This window comes from Lupinus angustifolius, chromosome LG03, assembly GCF_001865875.1.
Source record: "Lupinus angustifolius cultivar Tanjil chromosome LG03, LupAngTanjil_v1.0, whole genome shotgun sequence".
Classification (NCBI taxonomy): domain Eukaryota; kingdom Viridiplantae; phylum Streptophyta; class Magnoliopsida; order Fabales; family Fabaceae; genus Lupinus; species Lupinus angustifolius.
The window spans coordinates 1,021,756-1,045,116 of NC_032011.1; the positions used below are offsets into that span (position 1 = coordinate 1,021,756).

Genomic DNA, 23,361 nt, shown 5'->3' on the forward strand with positions numbered 1-23,361 from the left:
CCATTTTCCATGAAAATATAGCTTTGTCCCAAAGACATTTTAGTATTGCCTAAAAAATGTTACAAGCAACCTTGTCAAAAATTAGTTCATTTTATATTTTAAATAAAGCTCATTAATTTATTGCTTGTTCATTAGTAACAAGACTTACATCAAAATTTGGTTTTCTAATTTCTATAAGCCCATTATATTAGAGCAACTTTACTGCATAAAAGATAAGATTTCACAAAATTCAGAATGCATGCACCTGTTCTAAAAATATTTTGTTTTGCATGTTATTAAGTTAGACTATAGTTTTTAATTTGTGATTACTAATAAATTTTAATTTTACTATAACTTAAGATGATTCATATATAACTCAAAGTTATGATGATGTACTATATGACTCATCAATTAGTTGTGAAAATCTTCCTACTATATTTTATCTAATCCTAAAGTTGAAGAAAATGTTTGACTAAGCAAGTAATTGATTGAGCCCACAACATTTCCATGATATAAAGAAATAAATTTCTTGGTCTAAACAAATATAGTACATATCGACACGTGCTATTTATAAAGACGTGGTTTTACATTTGCAAGGGTTTTTATTTAAAAAAGAAGGGTAAAAAAGTGGCATATTATTTTATTCAAATTTCAAACGATGATTGTAAACGGTGAAAATGAGACAAAACAATTAAAATCCACAACATACATTGTCGGTCACGAGAAACTCCTACATATTGTGAATCTAATTGCATTATTCACCTTTTTTTTATAAATAAGTAAGCATAATACTTTATAAAATATGTAGTTGGTCATAGACTATTTTTTGTCTTTTTAACAAGTGTATACATAATCTTCAAAATATTTTTGGAGTAAATATTTATTTTAGATTTCGACTTTAACAGTTTAGTTCTTGAAAAATTAAAAACTCTAAAATAAACTTTAAAAATTTTAAATATAAGTCAAATTAATTTTTTTAGCGTGTTTTCCAACATCTGTATAGACTAATTTAACCATAAAAAAACAATTTGACTTAAATTTAAAATTTTTTAGGTCATATTAAGTTTTTCAATTTTCGAAGAATAATGGTCGAAAAACATTGGAGACTAAAATAAATATTTTTATTCAAAAAAACTATGTTCAAGTGATTTCCCAATACATGTATGTTTCCCCACCATGCAACATCATACATGAGTACCTTGAATTTAAATGAATACTTTATCCTCGTTTAATCATGGTGCCAATACACATGGCTTTGAATTTGATCATGTTAGTATACATCTTCTACTAAGGTTGGTTGGGTCCAAAATCTACAAAACAAAAGGACGATATCGACCCCTCAATTATTCGAATTTGGTAAATGTTTTTTCTTACCAAATCTACACAAATTTCGTTCAATTTCATTATTTCTTTTTTTTCTGTCCTTCAATAAAATATATCGGAATAATATTTTCAATAGGGTTCAAATTTGAAATTGTCACTTTGAAAATAGTTTTATGTGATTGTAGTTTGAAAGTTAATCTCCTAATTATGTCTATAAGGATACCAATTAAGTCTTCCACAACCACCAACAATACGTTAGTTTAGTAGTATAAGATTCAACTAGATATTTTATTTAGGATAATCAAAAGGTTAAGAATTTAATTTCTGAAAGCGATACTTGTTGAGAGATATCATAAACTTTGAAATGGATTAGTTCTTTATCCATAAGGTAAAGATATACAATTGATAGTACCAAAAAAATATACAAAACAACCCATGTATGTGCATGTAAGAGATTTTGATTTCAATGTGGTTTCATTATGCCTACATAATGTAGTAGCTACTCTTTATTTATTTGCCTTTTCTTTTTGTTTGTGCTTTTTGGTCGGCAATAATAATTCAACAAAATATTATGAAATGGCTAATTAAATTGTTAGCAATAAAATGTCTCTGACAAGCTTAGTGGCAGGTTTGAGAATTGTTGCTTTTATGTACAAAATATCACGTTATTGCATGTGGTTTTATAGTTTAGTGCCGATAAATCTACATATATTCTAATTTTATATAAGCTTTAAAGTGGGAGAATCATGGTTGTTAAATGACTAAATTCTATATGTGTGTTAGAATTTGATTTATATTGTTTAAGATAAATTGTCTTGGTAAAAACAAGATTTAGTTTGATGATTTCTGTATCTTCAAATTAATTCCTTAATCTACCAACAAAATGTTAGTCTAGTGGTATAAGGTTTCACTAGATCCTCATAATGACTTAAAGGTCAAGATTCGATTCATGTAAACAACAATTATTGGAGGGACATGCATGAACTCCATAAGGATTAATTCCTTACACAAAAAAGGTGAGAAGATAGTCTTGATATTGCCAAAAAAAATTAATTCCTTAATCTAAGTAAATGTACTTTTAGTTTTTATAACATGAGAATATGAGAATAATGTATCTCCTTATATAAAGAGATAACTTATCTCCTCTAGCCAGTAAAAATGTGACATGTGTGTTATTTTGTTTATTTTTTAAAATATTTTTATTGAAAATGATGAAACATGACACATGTCACGATTTCACTAGCAGGAGGAGATGACTTATCTCCTTATACAAAGAGATACTCCATTCGCATAGAATTAACTAGAGGAACACCACATCAATACAATTAACTAGAGGAAAATCACCTCTAAATTTGAATGCTAATTAGAGCTCATTCTTTTCACTACTAATTTGCTACTTTTACATCTCAATTCCACATAATCCCATATGCTAAGCCACACTTAATTATAGTAAATTAAAATTTTCATGATCACAAAACTTCAAAATTATTATGTACGAAAGGACTCAAAATCTTATACACCTCCACACAGGGGATGTCAAATTTTCATACACCTTTCCCTAACATTATTCTCTAATTTTTGGATCCATTTCATTTCCCCCACAAATACAACATATATATGAGAGAAAGAAATAATAATAAAAAGTATTAAGGTCCATCCAAATCAAGTAAAGCATTAAAATGTGGTTTATGTAGCATTTTCTTTTCTAATTAGAGTTACCACTTCTGACTTTCAATTCCCTTCTATGAATAGTTAATTCATCCAATATTTCATGATCTCCAATTTCTCTTGAAGGTGAATCAATATCATGAAGAAAGAAAAGTACAAATAAAATAAATTAGAAAATAACTTTCATAAAAAAATAAATATTGGTGATGGTTCATACATGAATATTTCATAAAAAAATCACATTATACTTAGCATTTCAATAAGATAATAGTATTGGTTATATAGAACATAATACTAGACAACAATTAAGTAATAATCAATTTGCTAAATCATCAAACCAATCTGATTACTAGGCCTAACAAACACTAACAACACAACACTCTAATCATACTAACTATTGTAATAAAAGAGAACCAAATATTGATAAAAAAGAATTAAGCATGACATACCCTAGAAGATAAATGGAAAGAGACCTTACTCAGATAAATCTATATGGAATCTAATTTTATATAGGGGCCGGAATCAAGATTGTTAAATGATTAAATTTTATAGGTGCATTAAGATTTTGATTTATATTGTGTATGGTAAGTTCCTTGTTAGTAAAATCAAAATTATATTCATTTTATTCTAAATGTTAGAAAGAAATTTCTTGATCTAGATAAATGTACTTTTAGTTTTAAGCATAGCAGGTTAATTATATTTTTATGTAGTAACATATTCTTCATATGAGACAAGTTCAAGCTGGAGCATTCAGAGTAGAGTGGTACTAGTTGTTTTACAATGATTTTTTTTCCCATGAACAAAACTCAAACATATGTGCTTAAAATAAAACAATTATAAGTTGAATCCGTTTATTATTATTATTATTATTTGTTTAGAAAGTCGTACCCTCTGCACATATTTTAATATACTTGTTTATGGATTTGGCTCCCTTGAACATTATTATAGGATAAAGTGCACATTTAACCATTGATTGAAAAATGAATGAATAAATTTACAGTTGTCAAAATTTCAATAATTGACTTCTCATTCCAAAATCATAATTTTGTTCAGTTCTTTCAGCCATTCTAAGAAATATGATTTTGTTAAATAATATAATCAACTAGAGGAACACCACAATAAAATTAATTAGAGGAAAATCACCTATAAAAATTTGAATGCTAAATAGAACTCATTCTTTTCATTGTTAAATTGCTATTTTTACATCTCAATTCCACATAGTATTACATTGCAAAACTTCAAATTATTTTGTATGAAAGCACTCAAAATCTCATACACCTCCCAAGTAGAGGATCTCAAATTTTCATATACATTTCCCTAACATTATTCTCTAATGTATGGATCCATTTCATTTTTCCTCACTATTTTCATGATGATAAACCTGCACAACTCATTCAAACAAATACAACATATAAGGAAAAGAAATAAAATAAAAAGTATTAAGGTCCTTCCAAATCAAGTAAAGCATTTGAAAAATGATTACCTGATTATTTCTTTCCTCACTAGAGCTAACATTTCTGATTTTCAATTCCCCTCTATTAGTAGTTAACTCATCCAATATTTCACCATCTTCTATTTCTTCCAAAGGTAAATCCAAATCCTGAAAAAAATGTAAAAATAAAATTAGAGAATAGCTTTTATATCCCTAATTTTTTATTAGAAAACATGATAGAGGAGAGACAAATGAAGAAATAAGATTATGAAAAGTGTGTAAAATAAAAGAGTAATTATTTGGGTACAAAACCGATTTTCTTAAAAAACACAAAAACATTTCCTTTTGTCTTTTTTTGTTAGTGAACAAATAAATGATATTGAAAAATAAAAGTGCATGCCACAATAAACATTGGTGATGGTTGATACATGATTTCATAAAAAAAAACACATCATACTTAGCATTTCAATAAGAGAATAGTATTTGATTATATAGAACAAAATACTAGAGAGTAACTTAACTAATATCCAATTTGCTAAATCATAAAACCAATCTTATTTCTAAGCCTAACCATCATTAACAACACTCTAATCATACTAAATATTGTAGTAAAAGAGTGTTGGGTTTATTCAAGTGTGAAGTCTCACATTGGATATGCGGGAAGAGTGAAAGAGTTTATAAGAAGGAAAGGCTCATGGAACTAATGCCTTAAGGTTTTGGTTCAAGACGTGGTGTCTCACTTGTGACTCTTCCCATACCCATGTAACAATGAAACTCCCCGGTGGTTGGAGGCTCCCCGATTGCAGTCTAGTCCAACAAAGAGAATCAAATATTGATAAAAAAAATTAAGCATAACATACCCTCAAAGATAAACTAGTTCTTGGAGCACCAACTATTTCTTCATATTCAGCAGCATCCAATTCCCTTAGATGTTTAGGTTTGAAAAACTTAGGGAGTATATATTGCCTCAATGTGATAAGCACAAAGAAAGGCAAGGGAAACAATATTCCAGCTATAGGAATCCATGTAACTCCAAAACAAATCAAGAAATATATACATTGGAAGATAGTGAACAAAATTATATTCTTATATGGAACCAACTCAACAAAGGAAGCATGATCCCCTTCTAACACCCTGCCAAAATATGTAAGCATTATTAGAAGGGAAATTGTTGACAATGAAAGTTAATTTCATGATTTTTGTGAAAATGATAAAATTATAGTAACTTTCACTTACTTGTACCGCCTATTAGGTGCTACAAAGAGAAGTAGTATTCTTTCCCAGAATTGATTCCCGAGAAGACTATCAATGGCCATGTAAGCAAAGTATCCCCAAAGAACTGAAGTTGGTATCTTTACTATGGCCGGCATAGCGAAGGCCGATGCGGCTACAAGGAGTGACTGCAATAGATTGCTTACTCTTTGCTCGTTTACCCTGACTGGAAGATATGCATCAATGTGTTTCTCAGGATCAAATGTACTCTCTTTGTTGTCTCCGTTATCTTGAGCATTTAGGACAACTTCTTTCAAATCCTCTAGTTCCTTGGCAACTAAGTTTTTCTGCAAAACAATCATATTTAAGGCCAATAAGGAATTTGGCATTTCCTAATATTTTTATTGATCAAAGACTTATGCTTACATTTATGCTGCTATCCAATTCTATAAACACTTCTTGCATGTTCCCATAGATTTCAGCATTGCTAGCTTTGCGCCTTATACTTTCCTTGGCACTTTTAACCATCTTTTTTCGAATCAACTACCATCCAAAATTCACCATATCAAATATCAAATATCAATTATAATCATAATACTTTCTACAAATTCTACTACTCATTCTCTTACCTGTTTCTTGAGAACTGATAGACTCTTAGTGTGCATAGGGGATTGAGGCAAAACTCCATTTGAAGGTGGTAAGCCAATAAGTCCACAAAGCAAAGTCTGCATTTTTTTATAAATCAAGAGCAAAACATTAATTCTTCTTCTACCATTATTAATATAAATAAGAAATAAACAACTTTGTAGAAGAGAGATATATACAGTGAACCCTAACAACAAAATGTCATAGTGATACGCAGAAGGTTTCTTTAGATTGAATTCCTTCTGTTGGGCTAGCTGAGAAGCAACACTATGGTCAAAGAAGTAAAGCCCGGCTACCATAATAGCCGGAATAAAAGCCGCGAAAATATAAGTCGGAGAAACCTTTCCCATATCCTGAAATAAATGTTAGTATATTAGTATTTCTCGTAACCACAAAAGAAAGAACTGGTGTGTCTATATGCAACATGGATTACTTTGATAACTGTCCAATGGTGTAAAGATGCAGGTTCCCAAGCTAGAGGGGCAATGAGCCTTCTTGGAACTCCAGAAGGAACTTTACTTGGAATAATGAATGATAGTAATGTCCACACCACTACCATTAAAGGCACACCATAGTCTGCAATGAAACTTCTTAACCATCCTGCTCAAGAAACAAAATTGAGTAAGATTATTCCACATTCTAACTATGGTAATATTAATCAAACTAGTCAAAATTTACTTGACAAACCTGTTCCATATAACCATGATCTTGCACTTCTGGTTTTTAAAGCAGTATAAATAAGTCCAAAGGTGAATATAATACCCAACAATCCATTTGCATACAACCAATGAAATTGGTACTTGTCCAATGTTGGATCTTCCTCTTTGGGAGCAATAAACTCACTTACCATTCCCTTCAATGAGAAAGAAGTTGCATCAAATTAAACTAAGTTTTATTTCTCTGTGTTATACCAAATAATTTTCAATTTATATCAAAACTAATACATCACAAACTCACCTTGATAGCTTCTTGAATGAACAAGACTGTAATCAACATGCCAAAAACCTCACCAGCAACCCTTGTAAATCTATTGATTATATTTCCAGCATTGAATATTGCTAGAAGAAACAATAATAGAGCACTCCAAACACAAACCCTGAACACAATAACAAAGATCAAATGATATCGTAATTATGGATGACAAATGAATGAATTTAGATTTTGACCTAATAGATGGATGGTAAGTCATCTACCAATTCATATAAATATATTAATTTAGATCATATTTTAAAATATTCAACTTATCAATATCTTACAATCCATCCATTTTAATGGATTTGATTGATGAATATTCAATCCATTCAATATTTTTAATCATAAAATTACTTTTGAATGAAATCATTGTTTTCAAAACCATTATTTCACTAAAACATTTTCTAAAAATAATTTTTTTAAAGTTACTTTTCAAAAAAAAAATTAAATGTGTTTTTAATTGTTTTCTAAAAACACTATAAAAAGAGTGATTTTTGAACTTTTACAAAAAATTCTAACATTATATAGGTATGTGACGTTTAAGTTTTTTGTGTGTAAATTTTTAATCAATATTTATATATGCTACGTATTTATGAACAAATTTTAAATTTAATGAGATCCAGAAGTTCTATAATTGATATGAATTTAAAAAAAAAATCAAAGTAATAAACACTTCAAGAAGGTGAAAGTTGACGTAACGAATAATATTAAAAAAATAAAGAATTCCATTTATAAATGTGTTTTAGATGGATTGGATACTCATCTAAGTAGATACATTCATGAATATTTATCGGATATATTCAAATTCGTTCATTATTATAATTATCCTTTAAATTATATTCATTAAAATTCATTAGCTTTAGTTGGTGGGTTTAATTTTCTTGGATATGGATATATTGCCGATAATTTTCTCTCTCATTAATAAAGAATTGATTTCTAAATTTTTCATAATAACTTCTAATATTGAAAAAGTACTAAAATGAATAAGACATTGGTTAAAATTTTAATGTTTGGGTTTATTAAAGAAGATGTTCTTACCATCCTGCCCAAGCTAAATAGAGATCTTTTCCTAAATGATCCCTATTTTTAGCAAAGTTGTACAAATATGTATACATGATGATAGTTGGTTCTGCAACTCCTACTATTAACAGAGGCTGACCACCAAGAATTGAGTGTATGATTCCACAAATTGCTGTAGAAGCCAATGTTTCTACTGTGCTCAAGCTTCCATCTGCATACAAACAAGAAAATTTTCAATCTCATAGCTAAAATAAAAAAATTAGAATAAATTAGATTGACATACAACTCTCAGTTATAGTGAAATTATATAAATTATCTATCTGTTTTTTATACATATAAAACACTCTGATTTATATACGTATATTACACTGCCTGTCAATATATGAGAAATAAATATGATTTTTAAATAAAAAATGATGATAAGTATAATTAAGTTAAACAAAATATGATATACTGCAAAGACAAGCCTAACTAGTATATGAGCGAATTCATTTTTAATGTTTTTGGTTTATTAATTATAAAATGAATCAATAATTCTACGGATATATTCTTTAAATCACTCTTATACTATATTGTAACGAACAAAATAATAAAAATGCATTGACTTGTATACTATTTGGACTTGTTTCGACAATATATCATATTTTGCTTAATTTAATTACGCGTATGACTATTTTTTGTTTAAAAGATCATACTTATTTCTCATGTAGAGGTAATCAGTATAATGTGTCTATATAAATAAATGGTTTTTTGTAAGTGTGAAAAATAGAAAAGTTGTTTATATAATTTCACCAAAACTCAAAGATATCATAATTTAATCTAAAAATTAGGAAGAATATTCAAATTCTTCCCACAAAAAAAAAGTTGGGCCCCTAATATTAATGGGGTTGCCTTACAATTACATTAAGTCATATAATGATTATTTTGACTGTTATTTAATATTCTTAACCACTAACTACTTAGAGAATTTTTCCATGTGTTAGTGTGAATTATTTCAAGAATAAGTTAAAAAAATATACTCAAAATCTTAGTCATTCATTCTATGAAAATCTAATAATTCAGATGTATTGACTAATTCGAATCACGTGAATTATTAAATTTAACCATTAAATTTTCATAGAATGAATGACTAAGATATTTAGTGAGTTTTTTTAACTTACTCTTGGAGTTAATAGATTCTCTCATTTTTAGTGTCTCGGGACAAAATATTCATAGTTACTAACAAGACGTGGTATAGTAATGTAAAGTCGCACTAAATCTTAGGTAGACTAAAAGGTCAATGGTCAATTCCTATAGACAACATTTATTATGAGAGACAATCATATATCCCGAAAGGAAATTGTAAGGAAATTAGTCCTTTACGCATAGGGTTAGCGAGAATTGAACTCATCTCGACTATTGATCTCTCCTGCAATATAAGGAGAAAAGAAATTGTTTTATTTTTTTTAAAAATAACATCAAACTAATGTCATTAAAAAATATTTTTATCAAGTGTCGCAATCCTCATTCACTATTGGACCATTTAGCAACAGAAATGATCTCAATTCAATGAGTGTATACAAAACATAGTTATGGAACAACCATCTTCTCTTCCCAGAAAATCGTGTCAGGTAATTAAATTTTACAAAGTAATAAAAAATGTGACAAGAATGGTGACATGTGATCTTTTATGAGTTAAGACATTGCAATGGAAAAAGATGAAGAACCTGTCTCTCTACTAAGCTGCGCACCAAAAGCAATAACAGGAAGAGCAGAAGCAAAGAAAATATATGTAGTTGGAGCCAATATCCTGTCATAAAAAAAACGTTAGAAAGTTCTAACTTTTCAAAGAATTCTTCTTATAAGAAACTTAATTATTACCCAAATCCTGAAGAAAGAGCTGAACTCCAATCTTCTTTATAATGCACTGCTCTTCCTCGAATATCCTCTAAAACACCCTTCAAAGGTGTTTTTAAACTCTCCATTTCTGCATACAAAAACCCACAAATTAATATCAAGTTTCTTTTTCCTTTTCTCCAACCAATTTTATTGGAAAACAACATAGCACATGAACTAAAAACTGGGCACACAAAAAAGTGTACAAAATAGTAGAAAATGAAAATCAATATATGGTTTCACATTCACACGTTCAATTTCTTTCAAGAAAACATGTACTCATAATGTCACCATGATTCTGAAAACAAGAAAATCAGAGTTCTTGTGACACAAGGATAAATAAACTGAACTAATCTTTACACATACATGCAATGAAATCACAGACACTACCACTTAGATACACATTTCAATGACAGAAGGGTTTATATATATGTACACTATACAATGCATGCATATTAGATCAAGAGTGGCCCAATAAAATGTAGGTTTAAAAACTAATTAAAGTGAATAATATCTGTAATTCCTTCAATAGTTTTGGACATAAAATAATAGGAAAATAGTTCATGACAGCATGGTTAATGGTGATTTCATGACACAAATGACATGAACAAAAATATATATAAAAGAGAAGGTAGAATTAGACAGAGTAGAATACCAGAAATGTTAATGTGGGCAGTGTTAAATCAGAAATTGGTATGTTACTTACTTGAAGAGTAATATATGAAATGCGAATGTATCTATGAAGTAATATAGGTAGAGGAAAACTATTTTAGAGCAATGAAATAAGTGGAATTTTTAAACCTATTTGTATTATTTTTTTTATGGAAAAGTGCATAAAACTCTATTTTGCAAATAATTATAGTAAATTATTTTTTCTTTCTAATTATATGTTCAAATTCTGACCAAAATAAAATAAAAATTCAATCTAAAATAAATTAATATTACAAAAAACTGAATATGGTTATATATAATAAAAGCACAATGAGGGAGGAAATTAATGAAAATTGTCTAGTATATGTTAAATTTGTTCTTACTTTTAATGAGAAAAACTTGTTATTAATATAATATCCCAAATATATTGTGATATTTTTTGGTACATATTGTGATATAGTAATTTTTTAATTTTATACATTAATTATTTATTTGTTTACATTAATATGATGTTAGAAACAAAGTTGTAGACTTATAATATTATGTATTTATAGTGTATAACCTAAATACTATTATGAAAAAGTTGTGTTAATATTAACATAATGTATCTCAGTTTAAAGTTTATTAGACTTAATATCTTAGTCATGTTTTATGGTACCAATTTTATAAAAAAATATATCTGAACCAATTCAAAACTTCATATATTATTTGTATCGAATGTCTTGATGTAAAAAACAGTTTGGACCGCAAGTTAATTACGCGCTCGGATTGGATGAATTTTTGATTAAAAATCGATCCAAAGCGATCGCAAACACCTCTACTAATTCCACTTAATATTTATTTATAAATATTGTTAAATTACTAATAAGTCAACAAGAACGTCATTGTTATCAGACTCATAATAATAACAACTCAAATATGTATGTTTAGTAAGCATTGATATTCGGAAGAAACCGTAACTAAAATATAAAATTGATTGAGAAAATGATAATAAGTAAATTTAAGAGATAAAAGTGGTTAGTGCAATAACATTGCTATTATACATATAAAAATTATATAATAATGACCTCGTAGTAGAGATTAAAAAATGCATATATTAGAAATTTTCATTGCTATTAATTTAATATTATCCTTTTATGGAGAGTCTATTTTCTCAAAAAGTTAAATTTTAAGGGGAATTAGAAAGAAAAGTACTCTAGGATAATTACTTACAAAAGAGTTAACATTTAGGGTGTTTTTATAAACTTTTCCTTAATTTTAAATTTATTAAATATTATGTTAGTATATTATTATAAAAATATATTTACGAGTAATAATTATAAAGTATATTTTGAAATATGTATATATTTAATATTATATAAATTTAAAGTTCTTGTATGCACATAATATATATAATCAAGAGAAGTCGCTAACTTAATTCGATGAATCAGCTCAAATTTAACTTATTTATTTAACAACGACTCAACCTCATTCCATCTGGTTGGTGAATGAAATTTATTTATTGAAATAACAAGTTGAATTTAATCACTTCCTAATTGGCCGTGAAGAAAATGGGAAGAATGAAATTTATTAATTAACCTTTATTAATGGGATATGCTTCGGATTGATCAACAGCTGTTACACAAATGATTTTGGTTTGGTTTTTGCTATTTAGTGTAAAAAGTAAATTGTAAAATAAAGAAAGGAATTCAAGTTCAACTTTTATACGTGGTGCTTACTTATTGTGTGACTTTAACCAAGATTTAATGTGTTGAATAAAAAAGGAAAACCAAGATATCCATGTATCAAAAGTTGGTATTTCTAATATTTTTTCGATAAAGAAAGATTCACAAAGCTTATTTTTGATAAAATATTTTTCCCAAAAATTAAATTTCCAAATTTATTTAAAAATGTAACATAATTTAATTTAAATTACATTTCGGTAATAGTTTTGTATATAAATTCAGTCAATCAAATCAATTGTTGGATTGAAAATTTATCATATAAATCCTTTGTATCAAAGCCAGACAAATTAAATATTATTTAATTTTAGCGGTCGGATCATCTAGTACGGTCTGATTTCACAACACTATTAAAAATTAACATAAATTAATTTTATGTAAGCTAATTGTCCTTTATTTTTCATCTTAGAATCATGTTTGTGGTTTTAAAAGTTAATTTCTTATTTTAAGGAATGATAGAATTTTTTAGAAATCATTTGTAAATAATGAGGTGTTAAATAAAAATGATAAATGTTTATATATTGAATCTATCATTTAACACTTTCTACCAATTAAGGGATTAATGTACCAGAAAGTGTACATAAAATGCTTTAGTACGTTGAATGTATTAATGATATTATTGTGTTGAGTTGGAAACAGAAACACAAATCTTAAGTAGTGACTGCAACATGCCAACTCATAAAACCAGTGATGCTGTTCAAACCAGTTTTGGCCAAATTATTAATTAAGGTATTCAATCGAATAAAGATTTAGAAGTATTTAATACTTTCTAATTTTCAATGATATGATTTCATCTTAGGAGCTTTCATTTTATAAAGTATAAGGAAGAATGTTAGAATTTGTAAAAGCATCTTTTATTTTAGATTAAAACAACTCTTAATTTTATAAGTGCAATTATGTTAAACAAAATATTGTATTTGAAACAAATTCAAATAGTATAAGAGTCAATGTTTATTCGTTATGTTTGGTTCGTTACGAACTGTATCAATAATTCTAAAGAGATATTTAAATTATTTTTATACTATATTGTAATGAACCAAAATTAATGAAAAAATAATGACATTTGAATTTGTCTCTACAAAATATTATATATTGATTAACTTAATTACACTTATTACTTTTTGGCTTAAGAATTTACACGTATCTTTCCTCCTGGGTAGTCAGTATAATGTATATATAAAATTATGAGTGATTAATATATGTTTAAAAAAGGAATGAGTTATTTATGTAATTTCACTATAATTAGTGAGATGTTAGTAAAATTTATTCTTTATTTCAATAGGTTTTTGGTAGAATGTTAAAATGATCCTTTTTAATATAAAATATTAGGAAGAACTTTTTAGATGTTACTCGTATGACCCAATACTAGAGGTGACAAAATTATCTATAATTTATCAAAATTCATTCAAATTAAATTCATCCATTAGAGCTAATGGATTTAAACGAATATAATTCAATAAATAATGTTGATAATGGATGAATTCAACTTTATCTATGATATTTATTGGATATCTAGGAATATATTCATTTGTATGGATATTCAATCCATCCAAAAAAAATTCAAAAGTGACGTTATAATCTTATATGCTTTTCAATTTCATTTAATAGTTAACAAATTAAATTTAAAGAAATTCATCCATGATTGTCCGATCACTCTCACTTTTAATATTTTATTAAATTGATATTAATTATAGGATATTTGTATGTAGTTAATATTAAAAGTTTATTATTAAGTACATAACATATATAAGTATGAAAAAAAATGTATGCACCGAAACTGTATAAGTTTTATATAATATCACTGCATTACTCACCATTTATATTTAATCATTGTTGACTCTTCAAAAAAAGTTATCAAAAAGAATAATGGATGATGTAGTAATTATGTATAAATCTTTACATTGACAATGCATAGATATTACACTCTATAAGTATTTGTCAGGAACTTTACACGTACAACCTTATATGTCGCATGCTTATAGAATATTGCAACAACAAAAAAATTAAAAGTTCAAAAATCAATTTTTTAAAACATCAATTTTTTTTTATAAAAAAACTCATTTTTAAAAGTGTTTTTTAAATGATTTTAAAAGTGTTTCTTCAAAAGGTGATTTTCAAAAATATTTTATTGAGATAATAATTTTAAAATAATGATTTTCTTCAATAATTTTTTAGTTCCAATAAAAAATCAAATGAATTAGACATTCACCCATCCAAATCAATAAAAACTGAGTCATGGATGGATTGCAATCTATTAGATATGAATGAATTGGATAACTTATAATATAAATTAAATAGAATTATATAGACTATTGGATAACATTTCATCTATCTATTAGCATCCAAATCCATTCATTTATTACCCTTACCTAATACACATTTAAAAAGGTTTTTATTATGGAGTTTTATAATTTATATTAACATTTATTATTTCTCTCATTTGTCGTATTAAAACATTTTTTATAAGTGATGGTATATATGAGTGATAATTTGGGCTATGTTCATGGGATTCGCTCGCCTGTGATTTTGGTTGGATGAATCATGGAAAAATTGTCTATTAATCTAAAATGTTTGCTTCGCTGATGCACTCTTCTAACAAGCAGAGCAATCAACTCACATATATTATTACTTTAATTATTAAGTTTTATGTTTTAATTTTTTATTCGACATGAATGATATGCAATGTTAAATTGTACGAACTAGTACATTGTTACGTGTACTTTTAAAAATATGATAACCAGTGACATAAAATTATTTTTAATTTCATATAACTTTTATTATTTTAATATATAACATGCCGCTTGCAAGCACGTCATGTTCATATTTATGGCGGAAATGATATGATATTTCATGCACTTTCTAGAGATAGACATTACATAGACATAGGCAAATGATGCAAATTGTCGATGCTAATTGTATCACCCAACCTATAAGTAAGGAATCAATTTATTTCGAGATGTATAGCTACTATCCGTATAAATATTACTCCCATAAATCGAACTTTTGATATTTCACCTAGTATGGTAGATGAGACCAAGTGAGGTTTATTAAAAAATTTGATTATCATTACTTTTTTTGTTATTTTCAATAAAAATAATATTTTTATGCATAATATTTAATGAGAATGAAATTGTAAAATTAAACGTATTTAAATAAAAAAATTGTTACTTTTATCAACAACTTATTATTTGGGGCCAAATTAGTTTTATTTACCTTTTTTAAAGAAAAGAAGTGAGATGAAATGTTACTATAACAATATTTTATTTCGTCTATACGCAAAGGTTTTTATTAGCATTGAAATAATTCAAATTTTCATATTTATAGATTGTGGCCTTCCAATTTTTAGCTGACCCTAGAATCCTTAAATTCTTTGAGTGGTTATTATGTTTTTATAGTCAAAACATATAAAATTGTCTTTAACTCTATTTTCAGGAGTTTACTTCTCTTTGAACTTGAAATTTGGATTTGGGAGTGGATTATTAAATATATATTATATTACCACCGTATCTGCAAGTACTAAATGGTATACTCACTAGTGCATTATTGACATAAATATTTATACATAATCACTACATCGCTCGTCATTATTTGCATTACCTTTTTAAAAACACATTAATAATTAAATATTAATAAGGACTAATGTGTTGATAATGTATAAAATATTTATATTATCGGACGCATATATTTTTTTTATCCATTGAGATTTAATAAAAGGAGAATGTTTTTTTAATGGATATATATTTTTGCATACATTCATGTAAACCAAATAAACTTTAAGATAGGTAAATGTCAAAGATAATCCCAAAAATCACGAGTCATGATAAAAATATACTATCCTTTACCTATTCGACGAAAACATATCATTCCCATAAATTAGAAAGAGCATATTAAATTACTTCAAAGAAATTTAGAATTTTCAATTTAATATGATAAATGATTTAAGTTTTAGTAAACAGAAGATAATTATATTATCTTCTTTTAGCACATATAACTCTAATTATAATAAAAATGGTGATTAATGTCACAACATATTATAACAACAATTCCAAATAATACAAAGTCAATATTTTTTTACTACTTTTTTTATTATAAAATAGTACAAGAATAATTTAAATTTAAAGAATACCTTTTTAAAATTGTTGATGTGATGAACTAAAACTAATAAAGAAGAATTGACTGTTATACTATTTGAATATTCTCTATAATATATTGTGTTTTATTTAACTTAATTATACTCATATTAAAAGAAGATTACACTCACTTTTCCTCCAACAAGAGTATCCAATATAATGTCTATATATAAATTAGGCATAATTTATGTAAATACAAGATAGATGAGTGGTATAATTTTACTAAAACTCATGAAGATATTATTGTAATTTTAAATTTAAATTTCATAGACGCCCTTCATTCCATACTTTTATATACCCTAATTTTAGAAGGTCAGAACTCAGAATTAAAAATGGATGGATGGTCTTGAGCAATGGGAAACAGCTATGCTAAATTATATTAATTGTGAATCAATCTGATAATAAATTAAAGAATTTACAATTGTAATGTTGTCTACCCACTTCCTTCTAATAGGAAATGCACAAACGAGCATGAATATCAACAGCTAAGAAAAAAGGTTTATGGAAAATACAGATTTAAAATTCCTAAATCTAGCACATCAAAAATACCCAAGAGAAGGGGATGCTTTTGATCCCTTTCTCTTCAAGTAATATTTACTTACAAAGAAAAGGGAGAGAAGGATAAGGATAAGGATAAAGCGCCCTACAATAAATAGAGTGAGTAGTTCAAGCATTACCATGGCTTTGAGAGTCATATACAGGGAAGAGTCTGGTAATGAAGGGTGATATAGCTGCAAGCAATGCCTTTGGACACTCTTCATGGGGTAGATGGCCACATCCAGATATTGCAACAAGTCTCTGCATGTATCATGAAATGGATAAATTGAGTATAAGGAAATTTTGAAATGGAAGAAAGCATATATGTAAGGTGTGTTCATCATTGAATAAGCGCATTGCGAACTCAACCCACTAAAGCTTAATCGTTTTCAACTCGAGCTCACTTTAGATGTGACTCATATCGTAATTTTTTATCCTAAAATATGGGGGAAGAATGAATAGATGGGGCTAGGATACTTACAGAATTTATAAATTTTGAGGCCATAGCTTGACAGCATTTCAGAGAGACGAGGGAATCTTCAGCACCAGCTATGACCAACATTGGAATGTCTTCTACATCTTGCAGCAATGATTCTGCATTTTTAACTGAAAGGATGGTTTCAGAAGACAATTTACCAATCTCGTGAAGTGCTTCATCCCATCCTTCAACAAATAGCGGAGCCTAAAACACAAGAAACGTCACATATAACCTAAGTCAATAAAATATTTCACCACAATTGATACTCAATACTTAATAGAAGTATGACAAATAATCACCCAGAATGAACGTATGCAGAGGCGTAATGAACTAATGATTACATAAAAAGGTTGTAAGCCAAGGTTATAACCAAATGAGCAAACTCTACCATGATTTACCTACCAGGATAAGAAAATAATGAGCAAAAAGATTTCTCAAATTCACAGTCACACTCCTTCAGAAAATACTACAATGAGTAAAGAATATGTAAAAGTAAGACTAGAAATATAATATATTCAATATGCAATGCTACCCAAACAAAGCATGAAACTTCTAGGCCTCTTGGCCACTACAAGTTTACGAGAGTTCATTGAACACTATTTGTCTCTAGGTTAAGTAATAATTTTCCAAGTCAGTCATACAAGGAACTTTCTTCAGTTTGAAACTTCCAAATTAAAGAGCAGTTCCATTGCATGATATCAACATGTAGCTTAAGGTACAAAAATACCTTATAGAGAGTCATAACTTCTGTTGTCAGTTTGGTAGCATCGTACCATGAACGCCGATTAACCACTTGAGTGATTTCTGTTCTTAGTAGAGGGCGAACCAAATGCTTCTTTCCAAGTGAGGTATGCAGAAGGATTCTGGCAAAGGAAGGAACTACTTCCCTTGACAAGCTAACGTTTAGCAATACAACACCTTTCACAGCAACCTGAGTGACACAAAACAGATCTAAGATTTGATCAGATGTGAATACATATTAACTACAATACTTACAACTTCAAGCATATGACAATTCGAGAATAACATGACCAATGTAAGTGTTATCTTCATATATACCCATATAACTATTACCAAGTTACCTTCACCTAAACATCAAGTACTTATTCCTTGTCCACAGAATCCTTTTTTCTCTCTATTATTTTGTTGCATAATTTGCAACAAAGATAGGTACTGACATAAGAATATGTATGCTAATCCCAATGTTACATGACCCTGCAATTCCAGACTAAGCAATAAATGAATAGTTTGCTAATCAAAGGGAAATTTATTACAGGTTATATATGAAGTACAATAGTTAATCAATGTGGCTCCCACCCAAATCTAATAAAAGTTTCAAATCTAATCATATTATAAATGATTATCAAGATACAATTACATTGATGAGGATCCAATTGTGTAAGCGATCACACATATAACAACAGTAAGTACCAAACTTTATTCCCATTAAGTAGTAGAGTGAAACAAATGGACTCAAGCAAGCCATTACGATCACATATGTAATGACTCAATAAACCATTGGAACTAAACACATTATGCCATTAATGAATTTCCGTCTTAGCCCATATTGTTATTTGGATGCATAAATTAGGGAAAGTTGATAATGATATTATTATACATCAAATTACTTTGTTAATTGAATAGGCCGGCATCACAGATAACTCCAGATAAAAGTTCAGCTGCACAATGTGGCTAATTAAATTGATTAAGTCATCAACTTAGCACAATAAAGCAGGAAGAAATACCCACATTGAAAGAATTCATTGACGTTTGAACTCTTTGTGCAGCCATCAAAGCAAGCAACCCTCCATCATCATGACCAATTAGGACAACTGAAGAAAATCCAATCTCAGAACAGAAAGATAACAGCAGGTCAACCTGGAAAATAAAAACCCATATGTTATATGATTTCAGATAAAAATTAAAAAGTGGATCAAAAACTCAAAATTCAAGTGAATATGGTGCAAAGGCTGTCAATTGTATAGAAACTGAAATTCTGTGCCTTGGAGGAAAGCAATCAGAAAATATCCCCAGAAAGATAATGAAGCTCACATGCCATAAGACTTATTTAATCAAAATTATGAAGAATATAGTGAATGTCTTCTAATACAGTTCACACTAATGTTAAATAGTAATCACCTGAGTTTCAAGTTTATAAGGATTAGGAAGCTCTTTTTTCTCCCAATCCTCCCGACGCAGCCTCGAAGTTAATCCCCAACCGGGCCTGTCGAATGCAGCAACAGTGCAATTGCTCTGCCGAGCTAGAGATCCCATTACATGACGCCAAGAGAAGACTCCTCCACCAAACCCATGTATTAAAACAATCCCTACTTGAGCAAAACCCTCTAAATTTTGCTCCAAAGACAAAGAACAAGATTTAATTGTTTCATCTTCACCAATTTCGTCTAGACGCAAAACAGGTATATCTTCAGAAAGGGGTGAAGTTACTGGACCATCTAAAAGAGGAGCATACAGAGATGAGGGATGGAATTGATTGCTGTAGCTCCTGTAGAGTTGTCGCTGAACTTTTGGAGACATACATAGCAAATGCCTATTAAATTTCGCCAACCCCGCAGCCGTTGATGAAGTGCTGCTGTCAACAGAACTTATAGAACTAGATACTCTAGATTGAAGGAAAGGTGCTGAGGACAAGTTATGTGGAGGTGAACCAGGCAGACTGAGCTTGTAATGGAGAGAAAGCCCTTGGCAGGTGATGAATAAGCTGTCTGAGTCTGCAAGTAATGTGGCTGGCATTTCTTCATCAAGAACTGCTCCACAAGGTCTCCGCCTCATTTCACTGTCACTTTTTGGGGTTCTCCCCCCAGAAGGAACAGGAGAACGTGGGAGCTTCTGATAGGTAGAGAAAACACTTTTGCACGAAAGAACCTGCTTAATAAGGCATAAATAAATAAATACTCTATGTTTTTTATTCTACACGTGTCATCAAAATAATTAAATGTGACAATTCAAGTGGCGGGAATTATAATTTATGTAATCTAGAAACTACTAGAAGGTAAACTATACAAACTTACAGCTTCAGGGTCAATTCGGTGAAACAGGAGCTTTCTCCTTGCTCTGCAGCTGGTTCTATAGGCGACTACAATATGCCCAAGTGCAAACACAACTGACGAGAGAAATAAGACAGGCATTCCCCATGACTTCTTCAGATGTAGTCTCTTTCTTGTGATGGAAACTGAAGCTTCTGCTTCAATCTGGGAATTCACAGAGAAAACACAAGCTTTGACCGAAAGGAGAACAATTGAGACCAAGGAAGACACAGTTACAGTTCCTAAATAAGGACCATGTGAGAGAGCAGGGCCATCACAAATGGAATAAACACCTGCATTCATGAAGAAAAGAACAAAAAAGGTAAGTATGAGAATTGAGAACTCAACTTACTTTTATTTCGATGAAAAACTACTATATAAGATGCAACTTAAAATACAGATTCTGTACACAGCATACAAATTGCAAAAAGGAACAAGATTTCAGCCAATCGGTGGAAGAAACGTGATACAGCTACTTAAATTTAACTAAAAACATATACTTTTCTCGTTAGGAGCGAAAATTAGGAAGAATAAAAGACAAATCTCCCTGCAATTCCTGATCAACTTCAACTCATTACTAAATATAGCAACTGAGTTAGAAGATTTATAAGGTAAACACGATAAGATGACACATAACATGCTCTTTAATTTTATCTTCGTTGAAACACAATCCTTCGTTTTTCAATGCATATACACATATGTAAGTACTAATTAATCAGCAAATAAAAAATTGATTTTATAGACAAATTAAGTAATGTATACCCTATAGAAGGAACATAATCACCATGTAAGATTAAAACCTCAATCAATGGTTACTTTAAAAACCAGCAACCACATAGAAGGAACATAATCACCATATCATAAAGCGAACGAAATAAGTAAAGAGAATAACGAATCATACATATAATGATGAGCGATCTCATGACTGAAACCATCGGAATATCCCCCAAGGAGCTTCTGAAATCGTATTTACGCAAATGCTCCTTGAAGCTGTAACACCTAACACACGTGAAGCTCGATATCAAAACGCACGGAACAAGCACGTCCATCACCGCCACCACCACCGGCAGCGACGTCACAAGCAGCGACGCCACCAACGCCGCCACAAAGAAAATCGTCCGAATGCATCTGCGAACCTTCTCGAAGCATTGCCCTCCCTTCGCCATATGGATCCAATACTCGTCTCCACGTTCGTATGGCGGTTACGATGTTCAATTCCGTTTTCTTATATTATAAAAAAATGAAAATCAGAGTTAATTAGTTAGTAACACTCTCGAAGAGAAAGAGATATCTCCGAATCCGTTGTAAAATGAAACCCTAGCTTTAATAAATTGAAGACAGTGTTCACCGGCGGCGGTTCACAACCCATTCCCGGCGCCGGGGAAATAACGGTCGCCGGAAAAACGATGCTAGGGTTACAAAGAGGAAACGATTTCTCTCTCTTTGAATTCTCACAAGTTTTGAACCGTTTTTTTCCTCTCTGCGTTTTTTTCTTCTCCTTCTTCAATCTCTTTCTTTCTCAGTTTCTATTTCGTTCTTCTCTTTTCGTTACGTTTTTCTACCGTTATACTATTCCTCTCTCTTTTTTCGGCGTCACGCTATTTAAAACCGAATTTAAATAAATTAGGTATTTTATTCATATTATTATGTAATTTTTTATATGTATGAAGATTTTTAATAATTTTACTAAATAAGAGTAGCTTTTTTTCTTCTTTTTAGTTATTATTTGATATTCTTAATTATTAGTGAATAAATAGTGATTAACATTGTTGGCAGACAGAAAATGATGATTAGTTTATTAAGTAGAATGGTTTGATTTAACATTTGATTTTTTTATTTTTGATTGATTCACAGGCTGTTGCAAACCTGGCACCTTTTGCTAATTGCTAACATGTTATTCCATATTCATGTTTATGCCACCCAGTATTCATTGTTAATTGTTATGTTTACATCACTTCAAAAATAAAATTATACATATAGTCCTCTAGAAGATTATGCAACTAAATAGTACTACACATTATGCAAAGTGATGAAATAGTTTTGTATTTATTTCCAATAACATTATTGTTGCATTCTTAAGGCAACATCATAGCACATAGACAACATAGCAAGTACCAATTCATTTTCCTTTTGCCATTATTATTTTTGGGTACATACATGGGAATAGCACAAAACATGGGCATTGTTTTGTTCATTTGGTTTCACAAATAAATGTCATGGGTGAGATTCTTCACTACTATAGTTTATATCTCCCATGTGCCCCTCTTGTTTGAGATTAATTGTCAAAAGAAATAGACCTTTGCCCCTTCATAACGTGTGAGACAAAGGAGAGGCTCAAACTGTTCAAAACTTGGAAATGAGACACTTGGGTAACTCAAAAGTTGGAACAAGACTATTTGTCCTAAAATGAGTATGTTTTCATGTAAATGGATTCCTCTTCAGGGAATGTGGAAGAAGTTATTTTTTTTTAAATATTTAATTTAGAAAAAAACAAAAATATGGACCATTGAAATATTATTTTTATCATGTGTTATAATTATTAGGTATGCACTGTCCTCTCTAGTAATAGAGAGGAGTCAGACTCGTTTTCATATCATGTGTCAATCAGGTTTATCAAAATAATATAAGAATATTAATTTGGGTTTTTAATTAACACTTTCGCATTGGATTG

General features: G+C 29.2%; 2 protein-coding genes across 2 annotated transcripts; both read right to left on the bottom strand.

The window, feature by feature from the left end:
• Window positions 4,204–10,239, bottom strand: LOC109342829 (boron transporter 4-like). Its single transcript, XM_019580841.1, has 12 exons — window positions 10,112–10,239; window positions 9,958–10,040; window positions 8,270–8,462; window positions 7,217–7,355; window positions 6,947–7,112; window positions 6,693–6,859; window positions 6,439–6,612; window positions 6,244–6,339; window positions 6,041–6,157; window positions 5,639–5,961; window positions 5,263–5,536; window positions 4,204–4,570 (listed from the first exon to the last, which is right to left on the bottom strand). The coding sequence occupies exons 1-12, from the start codon at window positions 10,213–10,215 to the stop codon at window positions 4,361–4,363; spliced, it is 2,046 nt and encodes a 681-aa protein (XP_019436386.1). The 5' UTR covers window positions 10,216–10,239; the 3' UTR covers window positions 4,204–4,360.
• On the bottom strand, window positions 16,980–22,213 carry LOC109342830. Its single transcript, XM_019580842.1, has 7 exons — window positions 21,592–22,213; window positions 20,676–20,983; window positions 19,783–20,529; window positions 19,393–19,521; window positions 18,371–18,574; window positions 17,647–17,847; window positions 16,980–17,426 (listed from the first exon to the last, which is right to left on the bottom strand). The coding sequence occupies exons 1-7, from the start codon at window positions 21,854–21,856 to the stop codon at window positions 17,295–17,297; spliced, it is 1,986 nt and encodes a 661-aa protein (XP_019436387.1). The 5' UTR covers window positions 21,857–22,213; the 3' UTR covers window positions 16,980–17,294.

What these genes read in the sequence shown, in the direction of transcription:
- LOC109342829 (XM_019580841.1), bottom strand. Translation starts at nt 10,215, where the DNA reads ATGGAGAGTTTAAAAACACCTTTGAAGGGTGTTTTAGAGGATATTCGA. An exon ending in TATTTAGCTTGGGCAGGATG is followed by an intron (nt 7,356 to 8,269) that starts GTAAGAACATCT and finishes TATTGTGTTCAG; the next exon opens with GGTTTGTGTTTGGAGTGCTC. An exon ending in ATCATGGTTATATGGAACAG is followed by an intron (nt 6,860 to 6,946) that starts GTTTGTCAAGTA and finishes TTTCTTGAGCAG; the next exon opens with GATGGTTAAGAAGTTTCATT.
- LOC109342830 (XM_019580842.1), bottom strand. Translation starts at nt 21,856, where the DNA reads ATGGCGAAGGGAGGGCAATGCTTCGAGAAGGTTCGCAGATGCATTCGG. An exon ending in GAGATCGCTCATCATTATAT is followed by an intron (nt 20,984 to 21,591) that starts GTATGATTCGTT and finishes TCATGAATGCAG; the next exon opens with GTGTTTATTCCATTTGTGAT. An exon ending in CTTATAAACTTGAAACTCAG is followed by an intron (nt 19,522 to 19,782) that starts GTGATTACTATT and finishes TTTATTTTCCAG; the next exon opens with GTTGACCTGCTGTTATCTTT.